The sequence below is a fragment of the Apis florea genome, unplaced genomic scaffold (genome assembly GCF_048593485.1).
Source record: "Apis florea isolate Af1SG1 unplaced genomic scaffold, ASM4859348v1 contig_2272_pilon, whole genome shotgun sequence".
NCBI lineage: Eukaryota > Metazoa > Arthropoda > Insecta > Hymenoptera > Apidae > Apis > Apis florea.
In genome coordinates, this window is record NW_028256549.1 from 2,647,118 (window position 1) to 2,673,934 (window position 26,817).

The 26,817-nt window shown below is 45.2% G+C and overlaps 1 protein-coding gene across 2 annotated transcripts in view; it reads left to right on the plus strand.

Moving 5' to 3' along the window:
- Window positions 1-26,817, plus strand: part of cpx (synaptic transmission protein complexin) — a 218,841-nt gene that overhangs the window by 163,243 nt on the left and 28,781 nt on the right. Inside the window, exon 1 of one of the 2 annotated variants that reach the window (XM_086902425.1) lies at window positions 10,671-10,776. The exons of the other annotated variant lie outside the window; for it this stretch is intronic. Within the exon in view, the coding sequence (XP_086758551.1) occupies window positions 10,764-10,776 (13 nt within the window). The 5' untranslated portion in view covers window positions 10,671-10,763. Of the gene's footprint in view, window positions 1-10,670; window positions 10,777-26,817 lie in introns of those variants that run through there. 2 annotated transcript variants of the gene reach the window in all.

Sequence of the window (26,817 nt, forward strand, 5' to 3'; positions counted from 1 at the left end):
TTTACGTTCCCTTCCTTTCTTCCTTCCTTCCTTCCTTCCTGTTGTTTTACGCGATCGTACGCGATAATTCACTAAAGAGAAAGATCGCCGATCTCTTTTCAGGAGATGGCTCTTTTAGCGCGCCATCCAATGACGATGGAAACGAGAGAGAGAGAGAGAGAGAGAGAGAGAGAGAGAGAGAGAGAGAGAGGGTATAGTGAGAATCCAACTTGCGCTCTATTATTGTCTAATTTTTTATCCAAAAGAGTTGAAGTTTTTTATCAAAAGATTCGATAGAATTCCAAGGGATTCTCCCGCGTGGCGAGAGTTTCCTCTCCTCGCATCTACTTCGAGAGGATTTCATCGAAGATTTACGATGCAGCCTGATGAAAACTATTTATCTTGTAATGGCCGGCCACGATAACGTCCCGATGAGCGGCATTTACGTCCAGATGCCGGCCGTCTCTTGTCAATTTTATCTTTATCCCCGACGCTTTTTGCCCTCGTCTCTCCCCCCCTTCCCCGTCCATGTCAATGGAAAAGAATGATTACATTGTTTACGAAGCGAAAAAATGGACACGCGGCGGTGTCGATTTATCACCCCTCCCCCCGTGCCACGATTTTAACCAAACTTTAACCAGACTCGTAGGAGAGGGTACAGCAGCATTACGGGACGAAGTATTATTCGCACGATACGGCGAAAAAACCTGGCCGGCCACACGCCATCGGTGCGAATTCGACGCTCGTCCATTTCAAAGTTTCGACATCGGCCGCAAAAACGCCAGAAATCCATTTTTTTTTCTTCTCTCCAACGATTCGCCAAATTCGTTCCGAATGGAGGAATCCTCGCGCTCGAAATTTCCTATCGAATTTCTAACCGTAGCCCGAAGGATCGAGAACGCGTCGTTCGTACGGAAACGAAAAGGGTAAACGATGGACGGTCGGCCGTCGCTTGCTTACATAAATTCGAATTCGAGTCGATCGACCGATCGATCGAGCGCTAAACGAAACTGGAAAGGGGGGAAGGGGGCAGGATCGGGCAAAAGGAAAACGCCTGGCAATCCCTCTCTCCCCGGTAATTACTCCGGTAATTTGTGCCACGTGCACGCCCGCCAGAAGTGGCAACCATGGCAAACCATTCGACCGCGATTATGCGAAACAGAGCAAAAAAAGCGTGACGGGTAAATTGAATATTTCTTGCCCCCGACCGCGCACACCCACATTTTCCTAAACGGGATTGCCGTCTCCTCTCTCTTCGTTCTCTCTTCGCCCATCCTCTTCGCCTTCCAAAACTCTATTACGCGTATCTACTAATACGCGTATAATAATCTCTTTCGTTTTTGACGGAATACTCTTCTCTCTCCTCTCTCTTTACCGCCACCTGCTTCAATTTCAACACGACCAACGTTTATTCCGCTTATTTCCTCTCGTTTCGTCGCAGCCCAGACGCAGCGAGGCCTCGCAACGTTATCGCGTTTCCCTGACGAGAGTTTTTCTTCTCGCGAATTTTCTTCCCTCCGTGTGACGGAGTTATCTTATATAAAGCCGACATTCGCCTTGTCTCTCCATCCGCGATACGGGCAATCCGTTTCGGTGCTCGGAATACTCTTTTGCTTGCTCCTCTTTTTTTTGAAAATATGTATATGTTTTCCTCTTTTTACTGTTAAGCTGAGTCGAGGAAGAATTTCGAGGAATCATTTCCAACGTTCTCGGCGCCAATTAGAGTTTTCTTTAATCTTGATCATCGCACCCCCCCCCCCTTTGCCGTATTCTGTTTAATCTTGTACAAGGGTATACGGTCCCTTCTGATCCCGGTTATCGCCTCGGACCTGCAAGGAAGTCGTATGGAAATTCGCGATAACCCTGGCGAAATTAATCTCGTTAAACGGTCATTCACGAAAATTTCCGAATCGAAAACTTCTCTCCGCGAGAGAGAATGCAAAAGGATTCGAATGCGTGCGATAATATCTTCGATCGATAAATATTTATAATTTACAATATCGTGGTCTCTAGTCGACGAGATCGCAATTCGCACGCAATTCGCGATCCTTATTTTCGTTTCCACGAAGGATGGAATTACTCGACGACGCCGGATGTAATTTCTGCCAACCGACGACGTTACACTTTTCCTCTGGCATCGATCATCCCCCTCGATATCGCTGCACTCCGCCTTACACATTTTTTATCCCCTCGCGCAGACCGCTTATCGGGAGATCTAGCGTTCCCCAACGTCTCGCGATATTTCTCAACCCTTTCTCTCCAGTGTAAGAATGAAAAAAGTAAAAGGCGACAAATTCCTTCTCTAAACGCCTCGATTCTCCTCAATCATTATCGCCCGAGGTTTACGAGGTCCCTCTCCCCCAATCGTTGCAACGAATCCGACAGCAATTTACACCGACCGAGTTTACGCGATACGTAAATCAGCGGCGGATAAAAGCCGGCTAACGGCCGATTATTCGCCAACCGTCCGGCAATAAAGCTTGCCCGCTAATTCACGGAATCAGGCGATTTATTTCGTTCGTTTCGCCTCGTTTCTTCTTCGTCCGTATCCCCGTGTCAGAAGTATTGTTGTTATTATTATTATTATTATTATACCGTCGCATCGGATCACCGATTATCCGATTCTCGTTACAATAAAAATCGCGCGGAGTAAAAGTTTCTTGATTCTTCTCGCACGCGAACCTTTCTACGAGAGCTGGCTATGGTATTATGGCGACCGTAATTCTACCTTTTAATATAACTCAAGGAATCGGGAGCGTTTCAGCGATTTGTAACGTATATCGTCGATTTAAAACCATTTCGCCGCTCTCTCTCTCTCTCTCTCTCTCTCTGCTTTTCGGCGAGAGAAATCGAAAGAAGAAAAGGGACCGCGAGAGATCGAGGGTAAATCGAGAGTAGGGAAAAAGGAAACGAGTGGAAAAACGCGAGTTTTATATATATATATATATAAAATAGGGTAGAATGCTTTATGATCACGGATATATTCCATTTTCGTCCCGACGGCCACTCTTTATAACGGGTGGTGGGAAGGCCGGCTAAGTACGTTTGATTGTAAGCTGCCCGGCCCTGGTTTAAGGCTGATTTACAGTAAAATGGCGGTGGCGTGGCACGTGAGTCGACTTCCATTGGCGAGCGTTAAGCCGCTGTTAGTAGCTTGCCCTCCTTCCTTCCATCCTTCCTTCCTTCCTTCCTTCCTTCCTTCCTTCTTTTTCCTCCTGCTCCTCCATTTGCTCTCAAGGCCTCTCTTTCGCTTCTCCTCCCTCTCCCTGCGATTCACTTTTGCTCTTCGTTCATCCGTCTGCTTTCTGAACGACGAGAAGGAGGAGGAGGAGGAGGCGGCGAACAACACCGACAAACCAACGCCGCCTTTCCAGCTTCCCTTAAATATCCGCGAGCTTTATCTCTTCCACTCTCGTTGCTTTCGTTGATTCTTCCGCTCCCTCCCGCCGCCCATTCAGACTCGCTTTGCCCGCTCGCTTCCTGCCAAACTTTCCGCCGCCAAATTTTCCGCCACCCTTGCCTTATTTACCTTGCCCACGCCTCTTAAACGCTCCTCTTTGCCCCTTCTTCCTTCCTCCTCGATAAAGAGGAGGTAGGGGAGGGGAAACCACCACCTTTCCTTTCACCTTTCTCTTCGCTTTCGCCCCTTTTTTCCTCTCTCTCTCTCTCTCTCTCTCGTTTTTCCTCGATTCAACCGGCAAATCGATCCCGGGCCGAGAGGAATGACAGGCCGCGAGATGGAAAAAGATAAGAGGAGAGGGAAAAGAGAGAGAGAAAGGTTTTCTTTTTTTTTTTTTTTTTTTTACGAGAGAAAAAAGAGAGAACCGTGGCAATTAGGCGGCTCGATTCAGACCTCCTTAAGGGGATCATCCTGGCACAATGTAGTTGGAGAAGAGCGTTCGTATATATATATATATATATGGTTTCTCGAAGCGAAATTAAACGATCGACGCTATTTAGAAGACCCACGACACCAGGCGTCCACGATTATATCGAATCAGTCGTGTCAATTTTCACTTACGTGCGATTAATTATCTTAATCTTAATCTTTAAGGTAACGCTTGAGAAGTGTTTAAAGAAAGATAGGTTAAATATTACTTATAAAAGTTTTATTTTTTAAAGTCGAGAATTGAAGAATCTTTGACCATCCTCCGTTGTTCCGAAGATCGAAAAGGATTTCTCGGAATTACCGAATTTTCGATAATCGTCGATGCGACGAATCGAAGAAAAACGATTCGGATCATCCGTTCGTTCAAAGATTCGAAAAAAAAAAAAAAACCGAGAAATACCCGACTTTTCATCGTTTACCTTTCGGATCGTTTCGTCGGGAAACAGGAACTTCGATAATAGCTCGTTTCCCGACGAAAGCTCGGATCCATCGAACGACGTAATAAACGACGGCGTAGCGAAATCAGATCGAATTCGAATTGTTGCGAGGAGGGAGAATTGGAGGGATGGGTGAGGCGTCTGGATTCGATTTAACGGGAATGCAAAATAATGGGATTCTTTCTCGCAGAGACGCGCGTGTATCTTTATAGGGGGAGGATAACAGAATTGCCTTGCAATACGTTCTCATAGCATACGTTGCAAAGCTTGCGCACAATAGGCAGTAAGAGCAAGACACCTTATCTACCTACCGCGTTCGAGTTAAGCTCTCCCCGTAGATCGTCGTTTCGAGTTAATTCACCGATATTAATCCCGTTCAACGTGTACAACGCGTTACGAGGAGGAGGAGTCGTGGAATACTTAAAAACAAGTCTCTCTCTCTCTCTCTCTCTCTCTCTCTCCTGAACACGAGACGACTCTTGCTTATTCGACTTAATCTCCATCTTCCGATTTACTACCCTTTTATCCCAACAACCTTATCACCTTACCCCCTTCTTCCATTCACCGTATTTAGAGGTAATACATTGGTACGTTGAATCTCGAACCAAGATCGTTCTACGCGAGCATAGAGAAATACGCGTGTGTTCTCGTCGTCGATCGACCCGTCGATTTACCCGTCTCTCGATTTAATCGCGTCAAAGGGAGCGCACTATCGCGTTCGATATACCTCGACTGGTGGGCGAATCAATTTGATCTTTCTCGGTAAATCCGACCCTTGTTAAACCCACGTGCGTCTGTCTGTCTGTCCTGTGTATATTGGACGGGCGTCCAAAAAACGGGGTCAAAGAAGGGTTGGAGGAACGGAACAAGATGGGGGAAAAGAGAGAGAGAGAGAGAAAAAAGAGGAGAGGGGTGTCTCGATCGTCTCGCGAATTCACTCGTGCAAGGGTGGAACTATAAAGTTGTTCTTAAAGTATTCCCATATCACCGGCCGTTGGTATGCCAATATACCGGTCCCGGGGCTTTGTCGCCCATACCTCTCTCCCCCCCAACAGCGAGAGCCCCTTAGCCACCGTATTCCCTCATCGACCGGATCGTAGTCGTAGACGGGTCTCTCCCGCATACCCGGTTTCGCACGTGGTGGTATGTCTGCATACCGTCGAGATAATGATTGGCAGCGGGGCTGGCTCGGGTCTGACCATGGACGATGACAATTCGTGCCACCCGATATATATATATTTCTTGCCTAGACGATTTATTAAATCGAATTACTCGAACGAGTGTTAGAAGGATCTCTCTTGTTGCGTGTTTCTTCCATATTATTTCTAATTTAGAAATATTATCGAGAAGATTTCGCGATTCGATTTATGTAGGAGTGTAATCCCGATTTTTAGATTTTACCAATTTTGATCGATCAGTGTTCGATGAACATTATTTATTCGAGAGATATTCTTCCCGTGATGATGATTTCATTTACCGGCTGTATCGTCTGTTGTGCAGTAATATACTCAGTTGTAATTAATCGTGGATCACTGTTTCTAATTAATAGGGATATTAAATCGAAAATCTCCGCGGATCAATATTCGTGTGTGTATGTGCTATTTTTTGGATAATTGATCGCCAATTAGAGAAACACGTTCAACGAATCTGCGCGTGGAGGAAGGTGGAACTGAATCTCATTCGTATATATATAGGCCAAGTTGGGCTATATTCTCCTGGCAATCGGTATTTATCCTAAGAAATACGACGCGAAATACGAGTTCCCTGATAATTGGCCACCTGGCAGTCAAACGGTGCTCCTACTCTTGAAACCTTCGTGCAAAACTTCGTACCCGTTAAGAAATACGGTTTCCTCGATAGTGTCGCGCTATATTCTCGACGAGAATTTTGCGGATATCCGATCGTGTCGATAACTAACGTTCTCTAATCAACGATAATCGGGTCGAGAAACTTTTGAAACCGTGAGAAACTTGGATCGATCCTTGGACTGGACGACTTTCGTACACTCGGTCCGATAAATATTTGCCTCCTCCTCGTCCTACGAAATTCGTCTGTAATTCGCCATCTTGCGTTGATTTGGTCCGAGTATTTACCGAGTGGTGGACGAGTTGATCAGTGTGGCCGTGTCTGGCCCGCTTAGTATTCCGAAACACGGATTGCCGGTGTGTTCCATCAACACGTCTATCGTTATTAACGTCCGCAATTACCGAAACGGCTTAATATCCCCGGCCACACACGAAATTATCTCATTAACGGTGACGGGGTATTGCGGTTGCGAACAGCGTTTCGAAGAACCCGATACACCACTTGTTTCCCATTGCTGCGTGACATCGAGTATGACAAAACGTTGACAAACATTTTACACGCGTTTATTCATCTCGAATCTTTTTTCGATCTTCGATTTTATCATATCTCATTATCAGATCTTTCGTCTTCCCAACGCGATCGGATCTTGCGTCGAAACTTCAACAAAGGAAAAGAGGGAGGGGTTTTGCACGTTTTTGGGACAATTTGGGATCTTTGACGGTGCAGGCCAATCAACCTGAACGAAATTAAACCGTTTGATCGGTTAGTGGGCGTGACTCGTAGTGTGTGTGTGTGTGTAGTTTCGATTCGATTCGTCAACACGAAACGAAAATCGACGCGTTTTATGTTGTAACGCGTGTTGTAACAGTGAGTGCCTTTGTTACGAGCGGATCCTCGCAAATACAAAATTTATCGTGGCGTATATGAGAGAACTCGAAGGTGTTAATCGTTGAAAGATCGTCTCTTTCGCGTTTCATTTCATTTTACTTTCGCGTATATTGTCGATCGGCGCGACAGCTTCGACTCGTCGCCCGGAAGAGCAATGGATGGAGACGGCTGCGGCCAAAGATGATATCGATACCATTGATTACGATATCCGCACGGTTTCGATGTCCAAATACTATTCGATGTCACGAAGAGCGAATCGATTTATGGAATTACGATAAATATTATTAAAAGGCGACTCGTATACACGCGCGTGTACACGTATGCATGTATACATACACGTGTACATATTTCTCTCCTTTTATATCGAACCGAGGAAATTGGATCTTGCGATTCTTGTTATTCCAAAAAAAAAAAAAAAAAAAAAAAAAAGCTGTGTTTTATAGCCGAGGAAAAATTCAACGAAGAACATCCCGTCGTCGCATTAATATTCATGACGAGTATGTATATTTTTCTGTTTTCTTTTTTTTTTTTTTTTTTTTTTTTCTTTTAATCACTTTCGATATTCATTCGTTCGTTCGTTCGTTCGTCCCCTCTCGTCAGCCATCGCATTTTTCAACGAAATTACCTCTTTTCCCTTCATCGTAGGTTCGATAAATTTATTTTTGCGCCTCGTTTTCCTTTCTCCGCCTTCCACTCTTTGCCCTTTTTTTTTTCTTTTTTTTTTCCCCCCTTCTATCCGGTCCATTTTCCGAGATTCGACACAGACAGGACCGCACGGTGTGCCAGATTTTTCAAATATTCGATCGAGTCGAGGAGGAGTGGCGGGGCCCATAGTGCAATTACGCGGTCGGTCAATCGAAAAATTCGTCGCGTTAAACGCACCTGGTCAAAAGGATCTCTCTAGAGAGAGAGAGAGAGAGAGAGAGAGAGAGAAAGTTGAACGGTATCGATTTCGCGCCGCCTTTAAACCAGAGAAGAATTTAACGTCGTTTTATTCATTAAATCACCACCATCGAAACACACCTATATCCCGTGTTCCTTTTTTTCTTTCTTTTTTTTTCGAAAAACCAATCCAACGACTCTCGAATCTCGGCGCGAATATCGTGCAAAATCTTGGGATTCTTTCACGCGTATCTTCGAAAAATAAATTCGAAAGTAAATTCAAAAGATTCGTGGCTGGCTCGCTTATTCGCCAAATTTACACGGGAAAAGTTAAACTTTCTTCGCGGCAACTATTAAAATGCAAAAAAAAAAAAAAAGAAGAAGAAATTCCAAGGTTCGTCCTTACGCCGCAAAGAAAAAGAGAAACACGTTAAAAAATTTACAAAGGCAAACATCTTAATCCCTTTTCAGGGATGCTTTTTCTTTCTTCTTCTTCGTTCGTTCGTTCGTTCGTTCTTATGCCACGTTGCGAAACAACGGCAAATCTGTACGGTTTCTCCGTAACGGGACACCTCCAACCAGGAATCAAGTTATTCACGAGATTAAATTCGAAAAATTTCTTCGCTCGCTTATGCCACTTATCGCGTCAAATTTACAAAACTTCCAACCCCTTCTTCTTTTGTATTTACATTATCTCTTGTTACACTACACTTTCCGAAAACTTTTCCTTCCTTCTTTCTTTTTTCCTCGCCAAGCCAATCGAACGATTCGAAGATTAAACTCGAAAAATTGGCGGAAAGAGGAGAAAGAGAGAGGGAGGAACGAAACGGCGTGAAACGCAGAACGCGACGAAAGTCGATCAGGAAGACAGGAGGAGTAAGATTTAGGCGAATCGATGTTGGCTCGCTTGTTTACTCCCGAGTGCTGGCAACGGTCTATGCATTATTCAACGGCCGCTTGTATTTATCAAGCCGATAGCCAGCTCGAGACCTCGTGCACACACGCGGGCCACGTCACTACCAGCCGGTCGCGTAAACAGGTGAGAGATCGCCTTCCACCCCCTCTCTCTCTTTGCTCTCGATTCTCGAGCAAGTGGATTGCCGATGTTTATGGATTCGAGCTACACCTTATACAGGTTTCGAGTCCGCTCGGTTTACGCGCCATAAGTCAGCAACGGTTCGCTGCTTTATCGCGAATAACCGGACCTCCGCGTTTTCCTTTCGTCGAGTGGACGGTGGAACAGGCCACCATCCCAGTTGTTGCGCCGCTTGTTTTCGAAAACAGAACTGTCCCCCCTGCTTTATGGAGCACTCTTCTCTCCCCTGGGATCCATTTATCCGGTTGTACCGGTGGACACGAGAGAAATCGAAGGCGAGCGAAATTCAGAAATTTCTTGCGCCTCTCTTTCTCAAAGTTTCGAACGAAATAATTTTGAAATAATCCGAAATGGTGTTTCTCCGTCGAGAATATTTCGTGAATCGCGAATGGACGGATAGACAGAGCGCACGAGACGAGGAAGGGGGCATACACGAGCGAGTGGCTTGATAAAGGCGAGTCCGAGCGAGAGAAAAGTCCAACTGGAGGAGGAGGAGGAGGAGGGGAGGGCAAGTTCGACGAGCAAAATCCATAAAGCTTCCATAAAGCTTGGAAATATGGGAAATAGGAGGGTGAAACCTCCCGCCGAAAATGGCATCCCTTTCCGCTCGCTGCCAGTCTCGATGCCAGTCGAAGATCGTAGGTCCTATTAGCTGGAAACCGCAACTAGACCGTGTTCTAAGTAGTGCCAATAAATTACATCGCTCATTAAACGTGGCTTGTATGCGGGAATATTCGTTAATGGGTCGGAAACGCGTGCGTTTCCAAGACGCTTTCGCGTTCGCTAATTGCAATTTCTCACTCGGGCGCAAAGAGAATACCCCGTTTCCTCCATTCGTTCGAAAGCTTTTCGCTTTCCTCGGTCCTTTCACGCCAATCCCCCTTCCCGGGAAGAGAAGAAATTTCATCTCTTACGCTCCTCCATTTCACTTGCATGAGAACAACGCGGCATCGGATCGACATCGAGCTGACCCCCCCCCCCTCCCTCCCTCCCCCTCCCCCCATGGTTTACGGGTTACGTTTTTTCTTTTTCTTTTTTTTTTTTTTTTTCCTTCGAACAAGATTGGATGAATTTTCTCCGTTTGAAATAACGACGAGATAAGAGAGCGAAGCAAAGCAAAAAAAAAAAAAAAAAAAAAAAAAAAAGAACCGTTCCATTAATCCCAATCGTATTAACATTCGTATTAACCATAACCCTCGCCCACCTTCCTTCCCCCTCCCCCTCTCTCCCTTCCCCTAATGGAATTAAATCATTGGAACCGATTTCGAGCCCTTTCCCCCCCCCTCCCCCCTTCTCCCTTCGGGTGTCGTCGATTTATCGTCCGTCGGAGAGTAAGGCAGAGCAAGAGTAACCGTAACCCTCTCCCGTTCTTCTCCCCATTTCTCGCGAATGCGTGGATCCTCCTCTTAGATCCTTCCAAGAAGAGGCTTCCTCGCGTCCCCCGTGGAAATATTAGGCGCGGGCTGGTTCTCGAAACGGGGCGGAGGAGGGCAACATTTTTCCACCCTCGCCGCCACCCTCCCCCCTCCCACTCCCCTGTCCATCGAGGCCCCTTCTATCGTGCAAGCACGCCCATCTAAGGCCACCGGGTGGGGGTCTCGGTTCTTGATAGGGGACGCGGGTGGTGGTGGTGGTGGTGGTGGTGGTGGTAGTGGCAACGACGACGGCGGCGCTGGTGGTGGTGGTGGTGGTGGTGGTGGTGGTCGGTGCTGGCAACTCGAGTCTGAGCGAAACGGCGCCAGTACTACTGTCGCCAGCATCACGAGCGCAGCCACGAGGCCGAGTCATGGACATACTGGGTATGTCCGCTAGAAAGCCAAGCATGCACTACTTAGCGTCTACCTCACTTGCTCTTTTACTTCGATCTACTCGATCGCGGCCGCTGTCGTGCGATAACCGCGCTGCGAAACGAGTCGAACGGTGCGCGACGAACGTTTCGCTGGTATGAACGCCTTGTTGTCCTCCTCCGCTCGATCCATCGATCCATCGATCGGTAGAAAGACGCCAAGACAGGGGAGCCACCCCGTCCTCCTCCCTTCGGGTTCGTTTCGTAAAATCGTTTCCAATTCTCGTACACGCGCGAGTCCTTTCGTTTCGCACTGTCGAGTTCGTAAAGCTGTACGCACGTACAAGGGGATTGGCTCCACGAATAGCGCGCCACGAAGCACCACGTTACACCACGTATAGCCCCGTAGCAGCGAACGAAATCAGGTATTTGTTCACGATAAGCATAATCTCTCTCTCTCTCTCTCTCTCTCTCTTTCTTTCTTTATCTTTCTTTCTTTCTTTCATTTTTCCCGCACGTTTCGAAATTTCGAAGTCGTGTTGTTCTTTCTTTTGTTTCTTTTTCTTCCTTGGACTCTTCTTTCCGATGGATGGAAACTGGACGGAAGAGTTTTCTCTGTTCCCGCGTTTCGTTTTGATTTGATGACTCGTTCGATTCTCGGAGGAATATATACGATCGTGCGTTTTTTTTTGCGCGTTTTATGCTTGCATCGCTTCTGGCTTGATTCAAGCTAATTTCTGCTAATCTGCCTGCGAATATTGTTGCATAAAAATACTACCTTCATGCGTGTATTTTCTTCCCTCGATCGAGCCTGATTAGTAACCCGATAGCAACTCCGTCCAATCCGCGCAATGCAGCTTTGTAGTCTGACGCTGATCCCATTCGAACGCCACGTACCAAGTCGTGCTTCGAATTTGGAGGAAAAATGTTGCGTTGAGGATGAAATTTATTATCCATCCCTCGATATTCTACGCGCTACGATTAACAAAATTTCTCGAGAATGAGATTCACTTCGAACGAAGAACAAACATCTGCAACAACGCAACGATTCGCTCCTTTGTTTTCGCTTCGTTCAAATCTCTACGAATTCAAGAGAGAGGGGAAAAAAAGAAGAAGAAGAAGAGGAAGAGAAAGAAAAGAAAAGAAAAAACTCGACAACGCTGTTTAGAAAAGATCCCGCGAGTTTCTCTCGCGGCTAAATAAATTCGAGCTCTCTTTATCTCTCCGCTCCGAGAGTTGAAAAAGATCGGTGCACCACTCCTCGACTGCGGTTTCTCCTGGAGAAGAAAAAGAAAAAAAAAAAGAAAAAAAAATCCGTGCACTCAACGAAAAAAGGGACCCAAAGATTTTTGTTTTAAACAAACACTCGTCACTCGGTTGGAATTTCTCGCGTGTCGAATGTAAAATATTCGAACTTTCTCTCTCTCATCTGTCTCTCTTTTTCTCAAAGATTCGTTCGATCACGGGAGAATTTTCAATGTTTACGCGTGTAATTGTTCCTGACGACTCGGAGGTGCGGGGCAACGTTTTCTCACTCGACGTTTCCTTTCCTCGAAAACTGTCTCTCTCCCTCCCTCTCTCTCTCTCGACCATTCCCTCTTGTGTTTCGCAAATACGCGGCATAAGTACTCTCCAAGGTGTCTGCCTCGCGCACGTCGAACACACCTTTCCCTTCCCCCGTTTCTCTTTCGAGAGATCGAAACTTTCGTTCGAAAAAGACGTTCCAACCTCGTGGTAAAAAGTCGTCTCGCTCGTTCTTCTCTCTTTTTTTTTTTCTACGTTCGAGAGAATTCTTCGAAAAATAAAAACTTAACCGACATTAAGCGTAAAAAATATATATATATAAAGTTACAGAGTAGGAATACGTATTTGAGAGCAAAAAAAAAAAAAAAAAGAAACTTTGTCGATCCGCCCTATCGAGAAAAATTACTCGTTTCTTAGAGTTCTTTGACTCCGTTCCTAATCGCTTCTCGACCATAGTTTTTTCCATTGTCACAAAAAAGTACTGGAGCTGGAATTCCGGTTGAAAAGATTCGTCTATTTTTTCGAAGGAGAGAGAGAGAGAGGAGGAAGGGAGAAGAGAATCAGTTGTAACGATCCGGTGGAGGAAAATAATTCGAAGACAATTTTGTCGATTCGAAATAGAAAAAGAAAGAGAGGGAGGATTCTGTGGAGCGAAAGAGAGATTGGTTGGTTCATGCACGATCGTATTCCCTTGCTGGCAGCCTCTATCCTGACCCGCGCAAATCAATATATTACAACGAGTCGTAAATAACGCGTTGACAACCCGGCCCAATATCTATCCGTTTGTCCGTGGCGCGTGTTAAATCTGGTAACACGGGCTCCACCCGTTCGCGCTCTAACTCCTTGTAAATTATTATCCTGGGTCTGGAAACTCGCGTCTGGATTCGCGCTTTAGAAGAGGGGCCGCCGCCGCGATAAATAAATGCCAATGCTAGGGGGGCGGGGAAAAATCATCGATGACAAAATTTGGCACTCGATACAATAAACACTGCCGCAGTGTTTTGGCCCGGAACTATATTTATTCCAATACTATCCCGGGATCGCATTTTCATAATTTTCGAATCCACGGCGTATAAATTGGGTTATAAATACTGTACTTGGGTTCGCGAACCGAAATTTTGGAACCGAAAATAACTTGTATACAACATACAAACTTTCTTTCTTTCAAATGCATTAAAAAAAAAAACTTTAGTTAGCAAGAGTTATATTTCGTGACGCAAAATGAAAATAATCTTGCACGGGCGAAACGTCCGTCTGCTCTCGAATATATTTTCATTCCTCGGAAAAGTAATGGACGACGCAACGACGACGATTCCACACGTCCACTAAATCGCTAAACCGTTAAACGCCGAGCGAGGAATAATTAAAGAAAAAAGAATAGGAATATTTCTCGAACGTTTATTCGACTATTTAACCGAACGGCTTGTAACCGTTTTAACCAGGAAGTCGGTAAAAAAGATCGCAAAATCATCGATCGTAATGAGAATCGGGCGAGATAGCGCCGCGGCCGGGTGATGGCAAAAATTTTCGCTTATTCGACGAACCTGGTCACGTAACGAGCGCGAATATATGCAGAGCGGAACGCGCGAAATCGATTGTCGCGGAAAGAGTCTGCGAAAAACGTGACCGCCGTAAACAAACTCCAGTTTGTGGGGGAGGAGGGGGATGAAATTAATTTTAAAGCGAGGGAAGCGAGCGCCCTTCGAAAATCGGCCTCTCGTCCCATTATACACGGGAGAGTAGGCTTTAGGCCGAGAGGCGACGATTTTCAACGCGTGCGGTTCGTTGGCGGCGAACAAACAGGGGAGGGACACCCCGTGCGTGCGAGGGTAATTAGAGGGAAGATTTTTCGCGACGCGTTGCGTCGAAAAAAATTCGCGCTGGATAGAGATCCTCTCTGACGACAACGAGGGAAGAGAGAGAGAGAGAGAGAGAGAGAGAAGAGCTCGAAAGTCTGGGTTGAAAGGAGAAGTTGGCCCCTCGGTTTAGGCATTTTTGGAAACGAAGTGTACTTTTTAAATTAAAAAGGGTGAAAGGAGCCGTTTTCGAAAAATCTAGAGATTCTTTATCGGAGATAAAGTACGTTTTCAATAAAGAATTTCACTCCGATTATCCGTTCGAACGGGTAAAAAAAAAAAAAAAAAGGGGAGAAGAGAAGAGAAGAGAAATTTTCAACGTGGATTAAAACGCGAAATCGATAAATCGAAACGTTAGTTAATTATCATCGTGTGGCTCTCGTTCAAACTTGAACCACATTCGGATATCGAAATTCAAATTCAGTTTCCGGAGAGCAGATCGGGGACCCTGCTAACCTCCCCTCCCCTCCCCTCCCTCCGTAGTTAACAGAGAGTTAGCTTACCCTCATCCGATTCTATCCATTCATCGAACAATGTTATCCATTGTGGATTTAATTGGGATCGCGGGTGAAGACGAACAAATACAACGGCTTGGTTAGCAGCTTGGTTACTACTTTAAACCGTGTTTCCACGAAACAAGCCGCACATTCTCTCTCTCTCTCTCTCTCTCTGTCGAGATCGAGTCCATCCTACAGCGCTTCCCTTTTTTACGACGTAATGAAACTTTCGTTTAACGTAACGTAAACACCACCGGATAGATCCTCGCCCCACTTTCTCTCGCATAATCTCGCCGATTCATCGACGACGAGGAGGGGAAAAAACGAAAGAGAGGAAAACGAGGAAAAAGACAATTCGTGTAAAAATAATTAAGCTATTCGATCGTTTGCGTTTTTGAGAGAGAGAGAGAGAGAGAGAGAGAGATGATTTTCATTCCCCCTTTTCCACGTTAATGAACGGAAATATTCACACGGTGTGTATATAATAAAGAGTACTCGGTCCGATGTTTCATTGTTGAAAATGAATTTATCGAGAATTCGCAGCTAGGATTTTGAGCCGGGCGCGTGTATTTTGCGGGAGGGAGGAGAAAAATTTTCGATCGAGCTGCAAATAATTTAACCGATTCGAGCATGAGGAGAAGATGGAAATATAGAATTCGGTTTATACGTACTCGGGAATTCAATCAATCGGATCCGCAAAATTACTCCGCTCCTTGTCTCTTTCGCGGTTGTTTCCTCCGTGCACGATGTGTTTTTTACACCCTCCAAACTTTCGAATCGATCGGTTATCGATCGCCGAACAACGCTCGTTATATACGAGATATATCTTGACAACTCGCCATTTTCCTTCTTCTAAAAGAAACGAAAAAAGTGTGAAATTATACACGAATTTTTCAAGGAGTTGTAATTAAAACTCTCTCGAGATCCTCCCCGCACCTGTCCGTACGATATAATCTTTTTTTTGCAAACTCGTTCGAAATGGAATCTTGAAATGGAATTAAAAATTAAAAGCGAATACTTAAAAATAAATACTAAACTTTTCTCGAAAAAAGTTTTATTCGCGAAAGAGATGTGGGGGCGGTGTGGAAGGATCACATGGAAGAATAATCGATGGATGGGATGAGTGTTAATTAGCGCGGGCGGTCGTGGAATTCCGGGATAATTAATGACCGGTGTGTGACAAGTGAAAAAAAAGACGACCGTTATCGACGACCGTCGCTGCCTCGGGTCCGCTCTGAATCGGGATTAATTTGATTTCACCGACAATAAGGGGTAATTACAAGAAGGAAAAGGAGGCGACGTGACGAACCAAGGGATATTCCATTAATGAACCAAAGATCGATGCCTATATCCCCGCAAGCTATACCCGAGGAATTAAAGATTCCCTCCACCTATCCAAAAATAAAATAATATATATATATATATAATGGATCATTTGGAGAAATGACGAGGGATTCGCGTGATCTGCGATCGAAAGACGCAAATAGATTCGAAAGATCAGAGAGTTCCTTTATCATTATTTATTCCTCTAATCTAATGGACACAGCAAAATTTCCTTCGCTTTCGAAGATCGTTCGAATATTTCGAGATCGAAGTTCGCAGAGAGGCAATTTGAGAGTAAGAAAAAAAAAAAGAAAGAAAAAAACTATTGAGAATTGTCCCGGAGAATTTCACGAGTGCATCATCACTGGAGAATCGCTCTCGTCTCGTAATATCTCTCCACTCGTAAAAAAAAAAAAAAAAAAAAAAGAAAAAATACTCTTTGGAATATTTTTATAGAGCATCTCTAGAGAGAGCTCTTTCTCCTCGAGAGTTTTTTTAAAAAAGTACGCCCCTCCTCTCGTATGCCCTTAACGAGAAAAATATCTCGCTTCCCGAAACCGCCGTTAATCCGCCGTTAATCGAAACGAAATTCTTCTTCCCCGCCCGAATTTCGTTCCGACGAAAATTCGCTCGAGCAGACAAGTTGGACAAGGAAGGAAGGCGAATTCCTTGGCGAGGCGGGTCACGCGCGTGCCAGAAACGCGCAATTAGAATCGGTTAATCGTCCAGATCGAAGCGACCCGATACCGTTCACGCGAGAGAACTCGCAACTATACAATTAATCCTCGAACGTGAGGATTATCCTTATCCCATCCTGGCAATAATTCTTCCCTTCGTATTTCGTATGCCTCGCGCCTTATCGTGCTTATATATCGACCCTCGTTCGACTACTCGCCAATAATTTAAAAAAAGATTATCTTCCCCCCGCAACTGTTTAACTTCCCGCCACGGGGGTGATTTCCTCCCCCGAAAATGCGAAATTTCAATTTCGCTCTGCAAATTCCTTCGCGATTGATCGTTCGTTGTTTCGTCGTTTCTTAAATTTCCATTCTAAATTTCCTCGATTGAGAAGCCGATAGAGAAACGCTGCCAAACTGAAAACTCGGGTCAATAGATCTGGTCAATTTTATCGCTCAAAATATTCTTTTCTAGGGAGGGAGGGGGGGAGAGAGAGGAAATGGGGTCGATTTTTATATTATTCTCGATAAAATGGCAAAATGGATTAATTTTACCTGTGAGCGTGTAAAACGTTTTCAAAATTCGTAAATTAATTTTCAACGCACGCGTATCCCCGAGGCGAGAAAAGGGTTAATTCGTATTCAAGGATCGGCTTTCGATCATCGTCGGCATGCGATCCCCGAACGTCACGTGTCAGATCTCGGCGAATTGCTGAGGTTTCCCTTTGACCGACCTCCAACACGTTATGCGTCACAAAAACTGGAGTCTTTACGTGCACAAGCTGGCCTACTTCTCCCTCGAAACGGTCGGAGCTTCGAGCGTTCGCCGTTGCTCGCGCAAAAGAGACCCTTCACGTCAGCGGTTCGCATCCTCTGGCAAAAAAAAAAAAAAAAGAAAAGAGAAAAAACAAGGGAACAATGTAACGTAATATCTTCTCCCCTTCGTACATACTTCGATGAGTTCGAGAGAGGAAGGAATAAAAATTCGTATTTTCATCCGATGAATCGTTAGAAAATGGTTCGAACACGAAAAGGTACGCGCAAATTTTTTTCGTCCGCGATTATTTTCCAATATCGATAACGAAAATGAGCATCTCGAAAAAAGAAACACGGAACATGAAAGGTTATTATCGTGGTTATCCATCGCGGAATCCATCCATCACGCGACGCACCGTTATCACGGGCACGCAATAGTCGAACGCTATTCTCTCCCCCTCCTGTCCCTTCCGTCCAAATAAGAATTCGAAATTTTTCCGTTCGCTGGTAACCGCTGGTAACCACTGGCCTGCCGTGTGACCCGTATTTTTTTAACGACGCTTGTGAGAAGAACGAGCCCCTGGTATCGCGATAAGCGGTAGCTGCTTGAATACAGCTTGATCCCGGGTAGAAAAGCTCGGGTAGAAAATGAATCAATCCTTTTTTTCGCCGACACCAACACACACACACACACGGGATTCACGACAAGTTGAAAAAGAAAATCGACCGATCCACGGAAGAGAGAGGGAGGCGTGTTTCTCGTGCGCCTGCTGAAAGAAACCTTACCTCGCCTACGGCCTATAACTGGATACGACGCTTATAGAGCCAACGGGTCCAAAGAGAGTTGAGAACGTTGCAACGAAGACACTTTTCTCCCGCTGGAATTAACTTTCGAGTCAACTTCGGGCCGAGATCATCCTAACTTCGTTACCCGGATCCTCGTGTTTCGAAACACTCGATCTCGGTTTTCGTGCGCGCGAGATAAAAGGAAGGGCGCATCGTAATCACAGCCCTCGGATCGTTTTGATCGTTTCGTTAATCGGAATAACCTCGGATAAAACAATCGTCGCGTTGGAGCCAATCGACCCTTTTGCTCCAACTCTTTCGTTCCCCCCTCGTCCCGCACTTATAAGCCTTCCCCCCTCCCTCGTATTTTTGTAATTTAAACACGGAACGTGGATGGATTTGCAAAGGTTTCTCTTCCCCGTTCGTAATAAATGTGGATGCCAAGAATATTCCATTCTCGAACGTTCTTTCTACGAGTTCTTTTTACAAAATACGCTGTATATCACTCGTGTATCTGTGTCGTGAACACGAACACTTTGTTACATTTTATTACTTTGCTCTTCTCTATAATTTTCTTTTCTTTTCTTTTCTTTTCTTTCTTTCTTTCTTTCTTTTTTTTTTTTTTTTAAATTTAGAAAGAATCTAAAGTTTTCCTTTCATCATTTTTTTCACGATCTTTGCTGCGCATCCGCAACATCAACTTTTTCTCTCTTTCTCTCTTTTTCTTTCTTTCATATCTCGCAGAAATGAAAAAATAGAACGAAACGCAAGACGCAAGAAAGGAATCATCGTCGTCAAATCGTCAATTTCGTTCGAAGGAAGAATCCTTGTCTTCGTACGAGAAATTGTCAAGCGTTCTTCCTCTCTTTGGCATATTAGTCGAACGAGATGCTTGACCTACTGGTACCGCACTCGAGTTTTATCAACGGCAAGGTCGTGTAACGTGTCGACATCTCTCTTTCGCGATAAGCGTTTTTAAAGCCCTACTCTCGTGTTTTTTCACTTTGCGCTCGTAAACCACGTATCGCGTGCCACTCGTTCCGAATCTCGCCCTTATCTTCGCCGAGCCAGGTGTTATCCGGCGAAGAAAACAACCGGCGAAAAACCGGTGACCAACCGGACACGATATTTAAAAAAATGGCCGAATCGGCCAGCCCCCTTTTTCTTACGTATCTAGGTTATTGCTCAACCTAGTTTCCCCATTCTTACCAAAGTAATTTCTCTCTTCGAAACAAAAGAGTTCCATATTTCGAAGAAATGCGTCTTTCCCGCCGGAGATTCGGATATTTCCTTCAAGATTAATCGAAAATCTTGTAAATCAACGACACGTATCGAATAAACAAAATTGAATGGAACGATCGAAATATCGAAAACTATCTTCGAATAAACTCTTAAACTCGAATCTCGAGACGAATGTTACTCGATCGAGGCGCTGGCTTGATTAGGCGAGGGACGATCTCGAAACGTTCTCGAACGAGAAAAGCAACGCCAATTCCGCGGAAACTCGGGAACAGAAGTTGGAGAGGGGCCGGAGTTCGACTTGGTGGCAAGAAACAGGAATTACCTCTCCATTGTGCGGTGTCAAAGCAACCCGATCCCCGCAACAGGCACCAGAGATCATCCTCTTCCCAACCCAAGTTATCGCCCGCTTCCAAGGGCGGAATCGGTGGGAAGAAAAGGGGCTACGATCAATAGGACTAATTCTAGGACGGGGCCTGAATACGCGGCAGACCTAACTTTGCCGCGCTTCTGTTTTGTATCCAGTTTCCAGGGCTAATTACCAGAGACGTCCACGGGTGGGGAGGAGGGATGATTTTCGCCACACTCGATAGGACGCGTAATTGGACTCGGAGCGGAGGATGCACCATCTCGAGATGGTGGCAAACTTTGCGCCCCCTCCTTAACAATCGAAAATAGAAGGGGAGAGAGAGAGAGAGAGAGAGAGAGCCGTCGTCTTCTTTGTCTTCTTAACGAGAATGGAAATGATTCGAGGAGGAGGGAACATTTTAAGGGGACCGAGTCGAGAAACGGGGCACCGTTTCGATGAAGTATTAGTAAGTGGGCTTCTCTTCTATTACGCTGAACTCACTCGTGGCCGTTCGACGAATATACGAGTCGCGCTTTCACGCACATATAAATAAAAACTCGACGTTTGAAATCGTATATACGATTTAAACTGGATACGTAAAAATATCTTTTTCCCCTCCATAATATTCTTTCCACCGATCGAATCGATAATTCTTGTAAATCGTTTCGAACGAATCTGTCCTCCGGCCGCAATATGCTCGACAAATCTCCGACTTTTCGTTTTCGAGGCGATTCCCTTCGAAAGGGGAAAAATATACGATCGAATTCCGACTCGGCGGAAATTTATTCAAAGTTAGGATGCGTGTTCGCGGGACATAGTCTCGAGTCAAAATTATTTCTTCCCAGGGAGACTCGATCTTGCCCGTAAATAAGGATATCTCCTCCTCCTCCTCCTCCTCTTCGTGGAAATATTTCAATCCGCAGAACGGGAAAGCGATCGGTTCCTGGATCGGCCGAAGCGAAGAAAGAGAGAAGAGGAGGACAAGTTGGACGCGACGTTGCTTTCTCCATGTTCGCGCCAACTTTGTCGTCCCTGGATCGACGATAAAACCAAACCCAAGTGGAAACTTTGCTTCGGAATTTGCCAAGTCGTTCTCGTTCCGCGTGCCTCCTCACCCCTCCGCGAATCGATCATTCCTCGCGATACATCTTTCATGCGAAAATCTCCACTAATCGTATTCCACTTTTTCATCCATGAACGTGGATAGAGAAAATCTTAAACGATGGTAACTTTTCGAATTTTTTTAAAAATTTTAACCTCAAAACGATTGTTCAAGCTCGAAAAAAGTTCGATATTGGTCGGATTTGTCGCGTTCAGAATTTAAGAATTCTTCCAAGATTTATCATCGAGACTTATCTCTCCAAAAGTAACTGAGCGATGATTAAAAAATCAGAATTCGACGAAGAAATTGTTTCAATTTCTCGAAACGGAACGAAAGAAGGGAAAATGAATTTCGAACGAGCCGCCGGCGCTCGTTACCGAAGCCAAGGAAATCGAATCGATTTCGAAATCGGTGTCTATTTATACGTGGACGTCGTCGGTTAATGCGAATATCCTGATCACGTAACGAGCAAACAGAAACGTGAATTCCATTAACGAACCATCTGTTCTCCATGGAGATAGAGTCGAACTTGGAGCCGGCATCGATCGATTCGAGAGCAAATTCTAGAGATGCGGTTAATTATGTCAAAGTGGCTTAATCAAGACTACTTGACTCGCGCTTATGCCAGCCGTATACGACGCCCCGATGTAACCGTGTCACGCGAATGTCAGACCACCTCGCTCTGCCCTGGTTATCGATTACTGATTACGATCCGGTCATTTAAGACAATGGGCTCGCCATAACTCTCCACCGATCATCTCGCCCATCGACCCACTCCTGTCAAAAGGGGAACCGATCTTATCAGATTCGTGCCAATTCAAATCCCCAAATTTCCTTACCCACGCTTCTATTTAATTACTCGGATAATAATGGGGCGCACGCAGCTGCGCCAATACGTTCGTTTGATTTCGAACGTCGTCGCATACATCACGTATCTTCTTGTCGGCGAGAATTCGAGTCAAACGTTCCCAGAGCGACATTCTCTTGAGAGCCGGGATGGTACGAGGTGGTATGACGCGACACTAGCGCCACTCGACCATCAACTCCTGGCTCGTCCATCTGCGAAAAATATCCTTGAAAACAAAGTTCGAAAAAAGTCTCGAAAATCATCAGTTCGCATCACTCAACAGAACGTTACAACAATTTCAATAGTTTTATTCGAAATTCATTGGAGAAGAGAGGTCGAAAGGAGGAGGATTAAGATAGAGAGGTGGATAAGATCGATCCTCCTTTCCCAGAACGGGATAACTTCCGTTACTCGCTCGTTACGGACAATGTTTTATGCATTGGAAACGAAAAGAAGGAAAACGAAGAAAACGATCTAGACGCAACGATTTGTTTCCCACTTCTCGTCCGCAAAGCTTTCGGAGAGGAACGAGGAGAAGGAACGAGGGGAAGAGATCGGCAGGAAAGATGGAGAGCGATTCGGCGGGAAACGAAATTTCGAAAAGTCGGATTTCGTTGGCGAATGGAATCCGATTTCGATGCAAATCTCCAACCACTTCCAGCCGTAGTTTTCGACGATCCTTCCCGAGGATTATACCACACGCTCGCCACCAAGGATAACCCTCCTCCCTCTCGCTGATCGAAAACCGATCGCCGTACAGGCGAACGTAACCTGTTCCAATCGCGTTTTTCTCCCCGAAAGAAAGAAAGAAAAAAGAAGAAGAAGAGAAAGGAAAAATTAACGAGCTCGCGTTACGAATACGAATCGAGAACGAAACGATTCCAAAGTTACCGAGTTGTTTCGCCGATTCGATATTCCTTCCCCGTATAAATTACTTGCGATTCTCGCGAACGGTTCGAAATCGCCTCGATTTTAACATCGAGACCAACTATGAAACGGCGGTGCGGCGAATTTATCGGCGAGAGCGATAAAAGAGCGGTTTTACGAGGGGGTTGATCGGTGTCCGATCGGGTATCGCGCACGAGAACGGCTCGTTAGAAACATCTGCACTGAGCTTCATGACGAACATCAGCTTTTATCGGAACGGGTCGTCGCGTCCACTGCTTAATTGAATTTACGTTTAATGAAAGTTCGCGTACAACAACGTTTGCGCCAAACTTGCGAGTCCAACCATCGGTGGACTCGAATTAAAATTGTAAAACGGGGGGAGGAGGAGGAAGAGGGGAGTATTGAAAACGAAAAATCCAACGGAATTTTTTCTTCTTCTCTCTAGAAAAAAAAAAAAAAAAAAAAAAGGAAAAATAATTCCTCCTCATTCTACGAGAGATAAATCTGAAGCGGCGGAGGTTGTTTCGACGCTCGTTCCAAATGCGAGCAACGCGAAAAACGAGGCGTGCATAAATCTAGTTTGACGGGAAGCTCGTTTCGATTTCGATACGTGTGTGTGTGTGTGTGTGAGCGCGCGTGGACATCGTTATCGAACCCATTGATCGGATCTGCATTTTAACTGGATTTTACAAGACTTAACCTCGTCGTTCCGATACAGCTTGACCGACCGACCGACCGACCAATCGGCGTGAAAAGAGACGAGCACGTGTATAACCCACCCGTTTTCCAATCATCGGCATCGCACCTGACGACCAAACAAGTTTACGCCGATTTCAAAGGCATCCTGCAAGACTTCCTGCAATCCGCCCCTCTCTCTCTCTCTCTCTCTCTCTCTCTCTCTCTCTCTCTCCATCGCTATTCCCGTTTCGGATGGATTAAGGGTTAGGTTGGGAGAAGGTTGGGCCGAGGAAACGAGAGGATTATTCCACCGGCAAGTGAATTTTCCAGGCCAAAGAGAAGAGAAGGGAAGGGAAGGCGAGAATCTACGTGCGAAGCTACGATCGCAAATTTGATTCCGAACCCCTCCCATATATAGATAGATCCGTCTTCTTTCCCAATCCCCGATAAATTGTCATCGAGCACGGAAACAAGTTCGTATTCCGAACGGCCGAGCACGCGAGAAGAGAAAATTCGATCAATCCCGGCTGCGTTAATTGAACGCGATGGAATACGCGTCCTCGAGGACCGCGCCGATACCGGTTCTTATTTATTCATGGGAGAAAAAGGGACTCGCGTTCGTTCAATTTCCAATAAGAGGCACGTCACTTCCAATGCAACGTGGAGCAGAGTGAGAGGGAGAGAGAAAGAGATCGATTCGACTCTCTACGTGGATTTGGTTGCACGGTATACCAGTGGCTGCTTTCTTACTCGCTTACTTACGGGAGATCGATCTTTGCGCCGTTTAAAAGGATACAACGTTTTTTCAAAGAGAACGCAATGGTTTCTCTCTCTCTCTCTCTCTTTCTCCCGCGATTCGATTTCCATTTCGATGAAAGAAAAAGTAAGACGATCGATTTGTTATCGTCTCGAGTTGGGAAATGGGATTATTTCCACAACGTGGGAACAAAACGTGGATGGGGATGTGGGTTAATTCTGGAGAGAATACTTACTCGCGTATATCCATTAAAGCAGTGATACCTGTTCGCAACTTATGTAATGTAATTTAGCACGTGCTGCCTCCATTACGAAACTACCCGATATTCCTATCCTCATTAGCATCCACCTCTCGTGTATTTACTAAAATGATTGGTAGCGGGCGAAATTGGCTGCTCCTCCAAACCTTCGCCAGCCAGCCCCTCCACCTTTCTCACACTTGCCAGAAATTTCGTGACCGAGCACGATGAATTGTTCCGCAACCTAGTAATTTACTCTCTTAACTCGCCTCGAGACGCCCTCTCTTCTTTCTCTTCTTTCTTCTTCTTCTTCTTCTTCTTCTTCTTCTTCTTTCTTCTTCTTCTTCTTCGTCCTCTTCAACCGGAGATAATTTTCCGCACGTACGTGCCGCATCTTGACCCACTTTCCAATTTCTTCACACTATCTCGTCGCGATGATGCCGACCGTGTCGATTCGATGGCAAACCTCGAATACCTTGATCGAGGACGATAATTTTTTCGCTTTCTCTTCGAAAAAAATCTTCAGTCTCGGGGATTTTATTTGGCATTAAAAAATCTCTCTTCGCTTTACACTGTTTCTGGTGGATAAAGTTCGCGACGATTGTAACGACCACGATTGAACGGCGAACGATTAAAAGAAACCAGATTTTATTTTTCAATTTTCGAGTTGCGTTCGAGAGATGCGTCCGTCGAAAATTCGAATTCAATCCCATTTTGCTCGACACAATATTATAACACCGTAACTGTTTGATTAGCGGGGGAAGCCTCGAAATTGATTGCGCTTCAACCGGTTGAAATTATCGCAAATACACAATATTTAAAAGATAAACACGTGGAATCGAGTGAACAAGATTTATTAATTATACATTAATTGGACGAGAATGGGATTCCCATCCGGCAAAATATATTTTTCTCCTTTGGAACCGGATGCTTCCATCGTAGTGGAAGCTACGCCCGATAATTAAAATCACCCTTCGACAAATAAAACCGCCGCGTAATTCGACCCTCGTTCTCTTTCCCCTGAACGTTCATCCCTCTCCCAGCTTTACCTGAACCTACCTGACCTACCCCCTCTTTCCTCTCTCTCTCTCTCTCTCGCTCTCTCCCTTCTCGCACGATCGGTGCTAACATGCAGCAAATATCTTACACCATTTTCGCTACGATGTCCTTGCTCCTCGAGAGAGGGGAGAGGAACGATGAAATTCTCAGACGATTGCCGGAGAATTTCATTTTATCAGGCAAAACTGTTCAAACCCGCATACCCCTCTTCCATTTCTCCCGTCTCGTTGGACGGCAAGAATTCGCCCGTTAACCGTGAGAGAAAGAAAAATCGAAAAATCGCTCGCTTTTCTTTCCCCTCCCCCTCCTTTCCAAAGTCAGAAAATTCTCTCGACGGAGCTATTTAATCAGGATGAGGGGGACGGTTCGAGAGAAAAGTCTTGGAGAGAAAATCGAGTCGAGATCTCACGGTGATCACGCGAACGAGTTTACTTTTATTAATCAATGAATTCGAGTTCCATTTTTTTTAATTGTAAAAAAGGAAAAAAAATGTCACGAGACGGGATAAAAATTTTCTTAATTCTGTGGAAAGAGAGAGAGAAAGGGAGAATATTTCTTCTTCGCGCAAAGAGAACGCTTTTCGTTCGGATTATTTGGACGGAAACACGTAACGCCTAAACGATGTACCGAAACTTTTTCGGCCGAGGGAAAAAGTTGCTCGGTGGCGACTGGATTTTTCGCACTTGGCGAGCTTCGCCATTTTCCACCAGGGCGCGAAAAAACGAAACCGTTCAACCGTTTCTCTATCGTTTTTCCAAATATCGCGAAATTCAAAAAAAGGGGAACGATTTATTCCTTTTCTTCCTTTCGTCCTTTGTATATCCTTTTTGTATATCGCGGAGTTAAGGTACGCGTTTCTCTTCCCCTCGAGAACAGATGAAGAAGAAGAAGAAGAAGAAGAATAATTCATTCCGCTCCGTGTCAAATTCGATAATTTTTCACCACTCGATTTCTTCGAAAAATTCATTAATTTTTCCCGCCAAGTCCAAGCAAACCTTTCTCTCTCTTTCTCTCTCGCCCAACATCTTCATCCAACATCATCCTCACTGACTCGGCTCGCCTCGTCGACGTTTCAATACCCGACGATGATTTAAAAGCGGGCGCGATGGAGTCATCCACCGCCGTCCCTGGTCGATATCCCTCCGAGCGAGGAGGAGGAACGAGTCAACTACGAGTCCTCCCCCTCCCTCCCTTGTTCGCATGTAGGCCAAGAGTCAGCTAGCTTTTTGTTCCCGCCACGCGGATCATTACGCGAAACGATGCTAAATCCGGCTTTCGAGGGAAAGAAAAAAAGAAAAATAATAATTTCTTCTTTCTTTCCACGGTCCATCCTTAATGATTACGGACGCCTCTTTAAAAGAAAAAACTCCATCCCCGCCGGCATGCGCGCGTTGCTTATAATTAAAATGTGTGTGTATATATATATACACATATATATTCCTCGGCCTCGTGTTAGTCTCCAATTAACGTTCATTTAT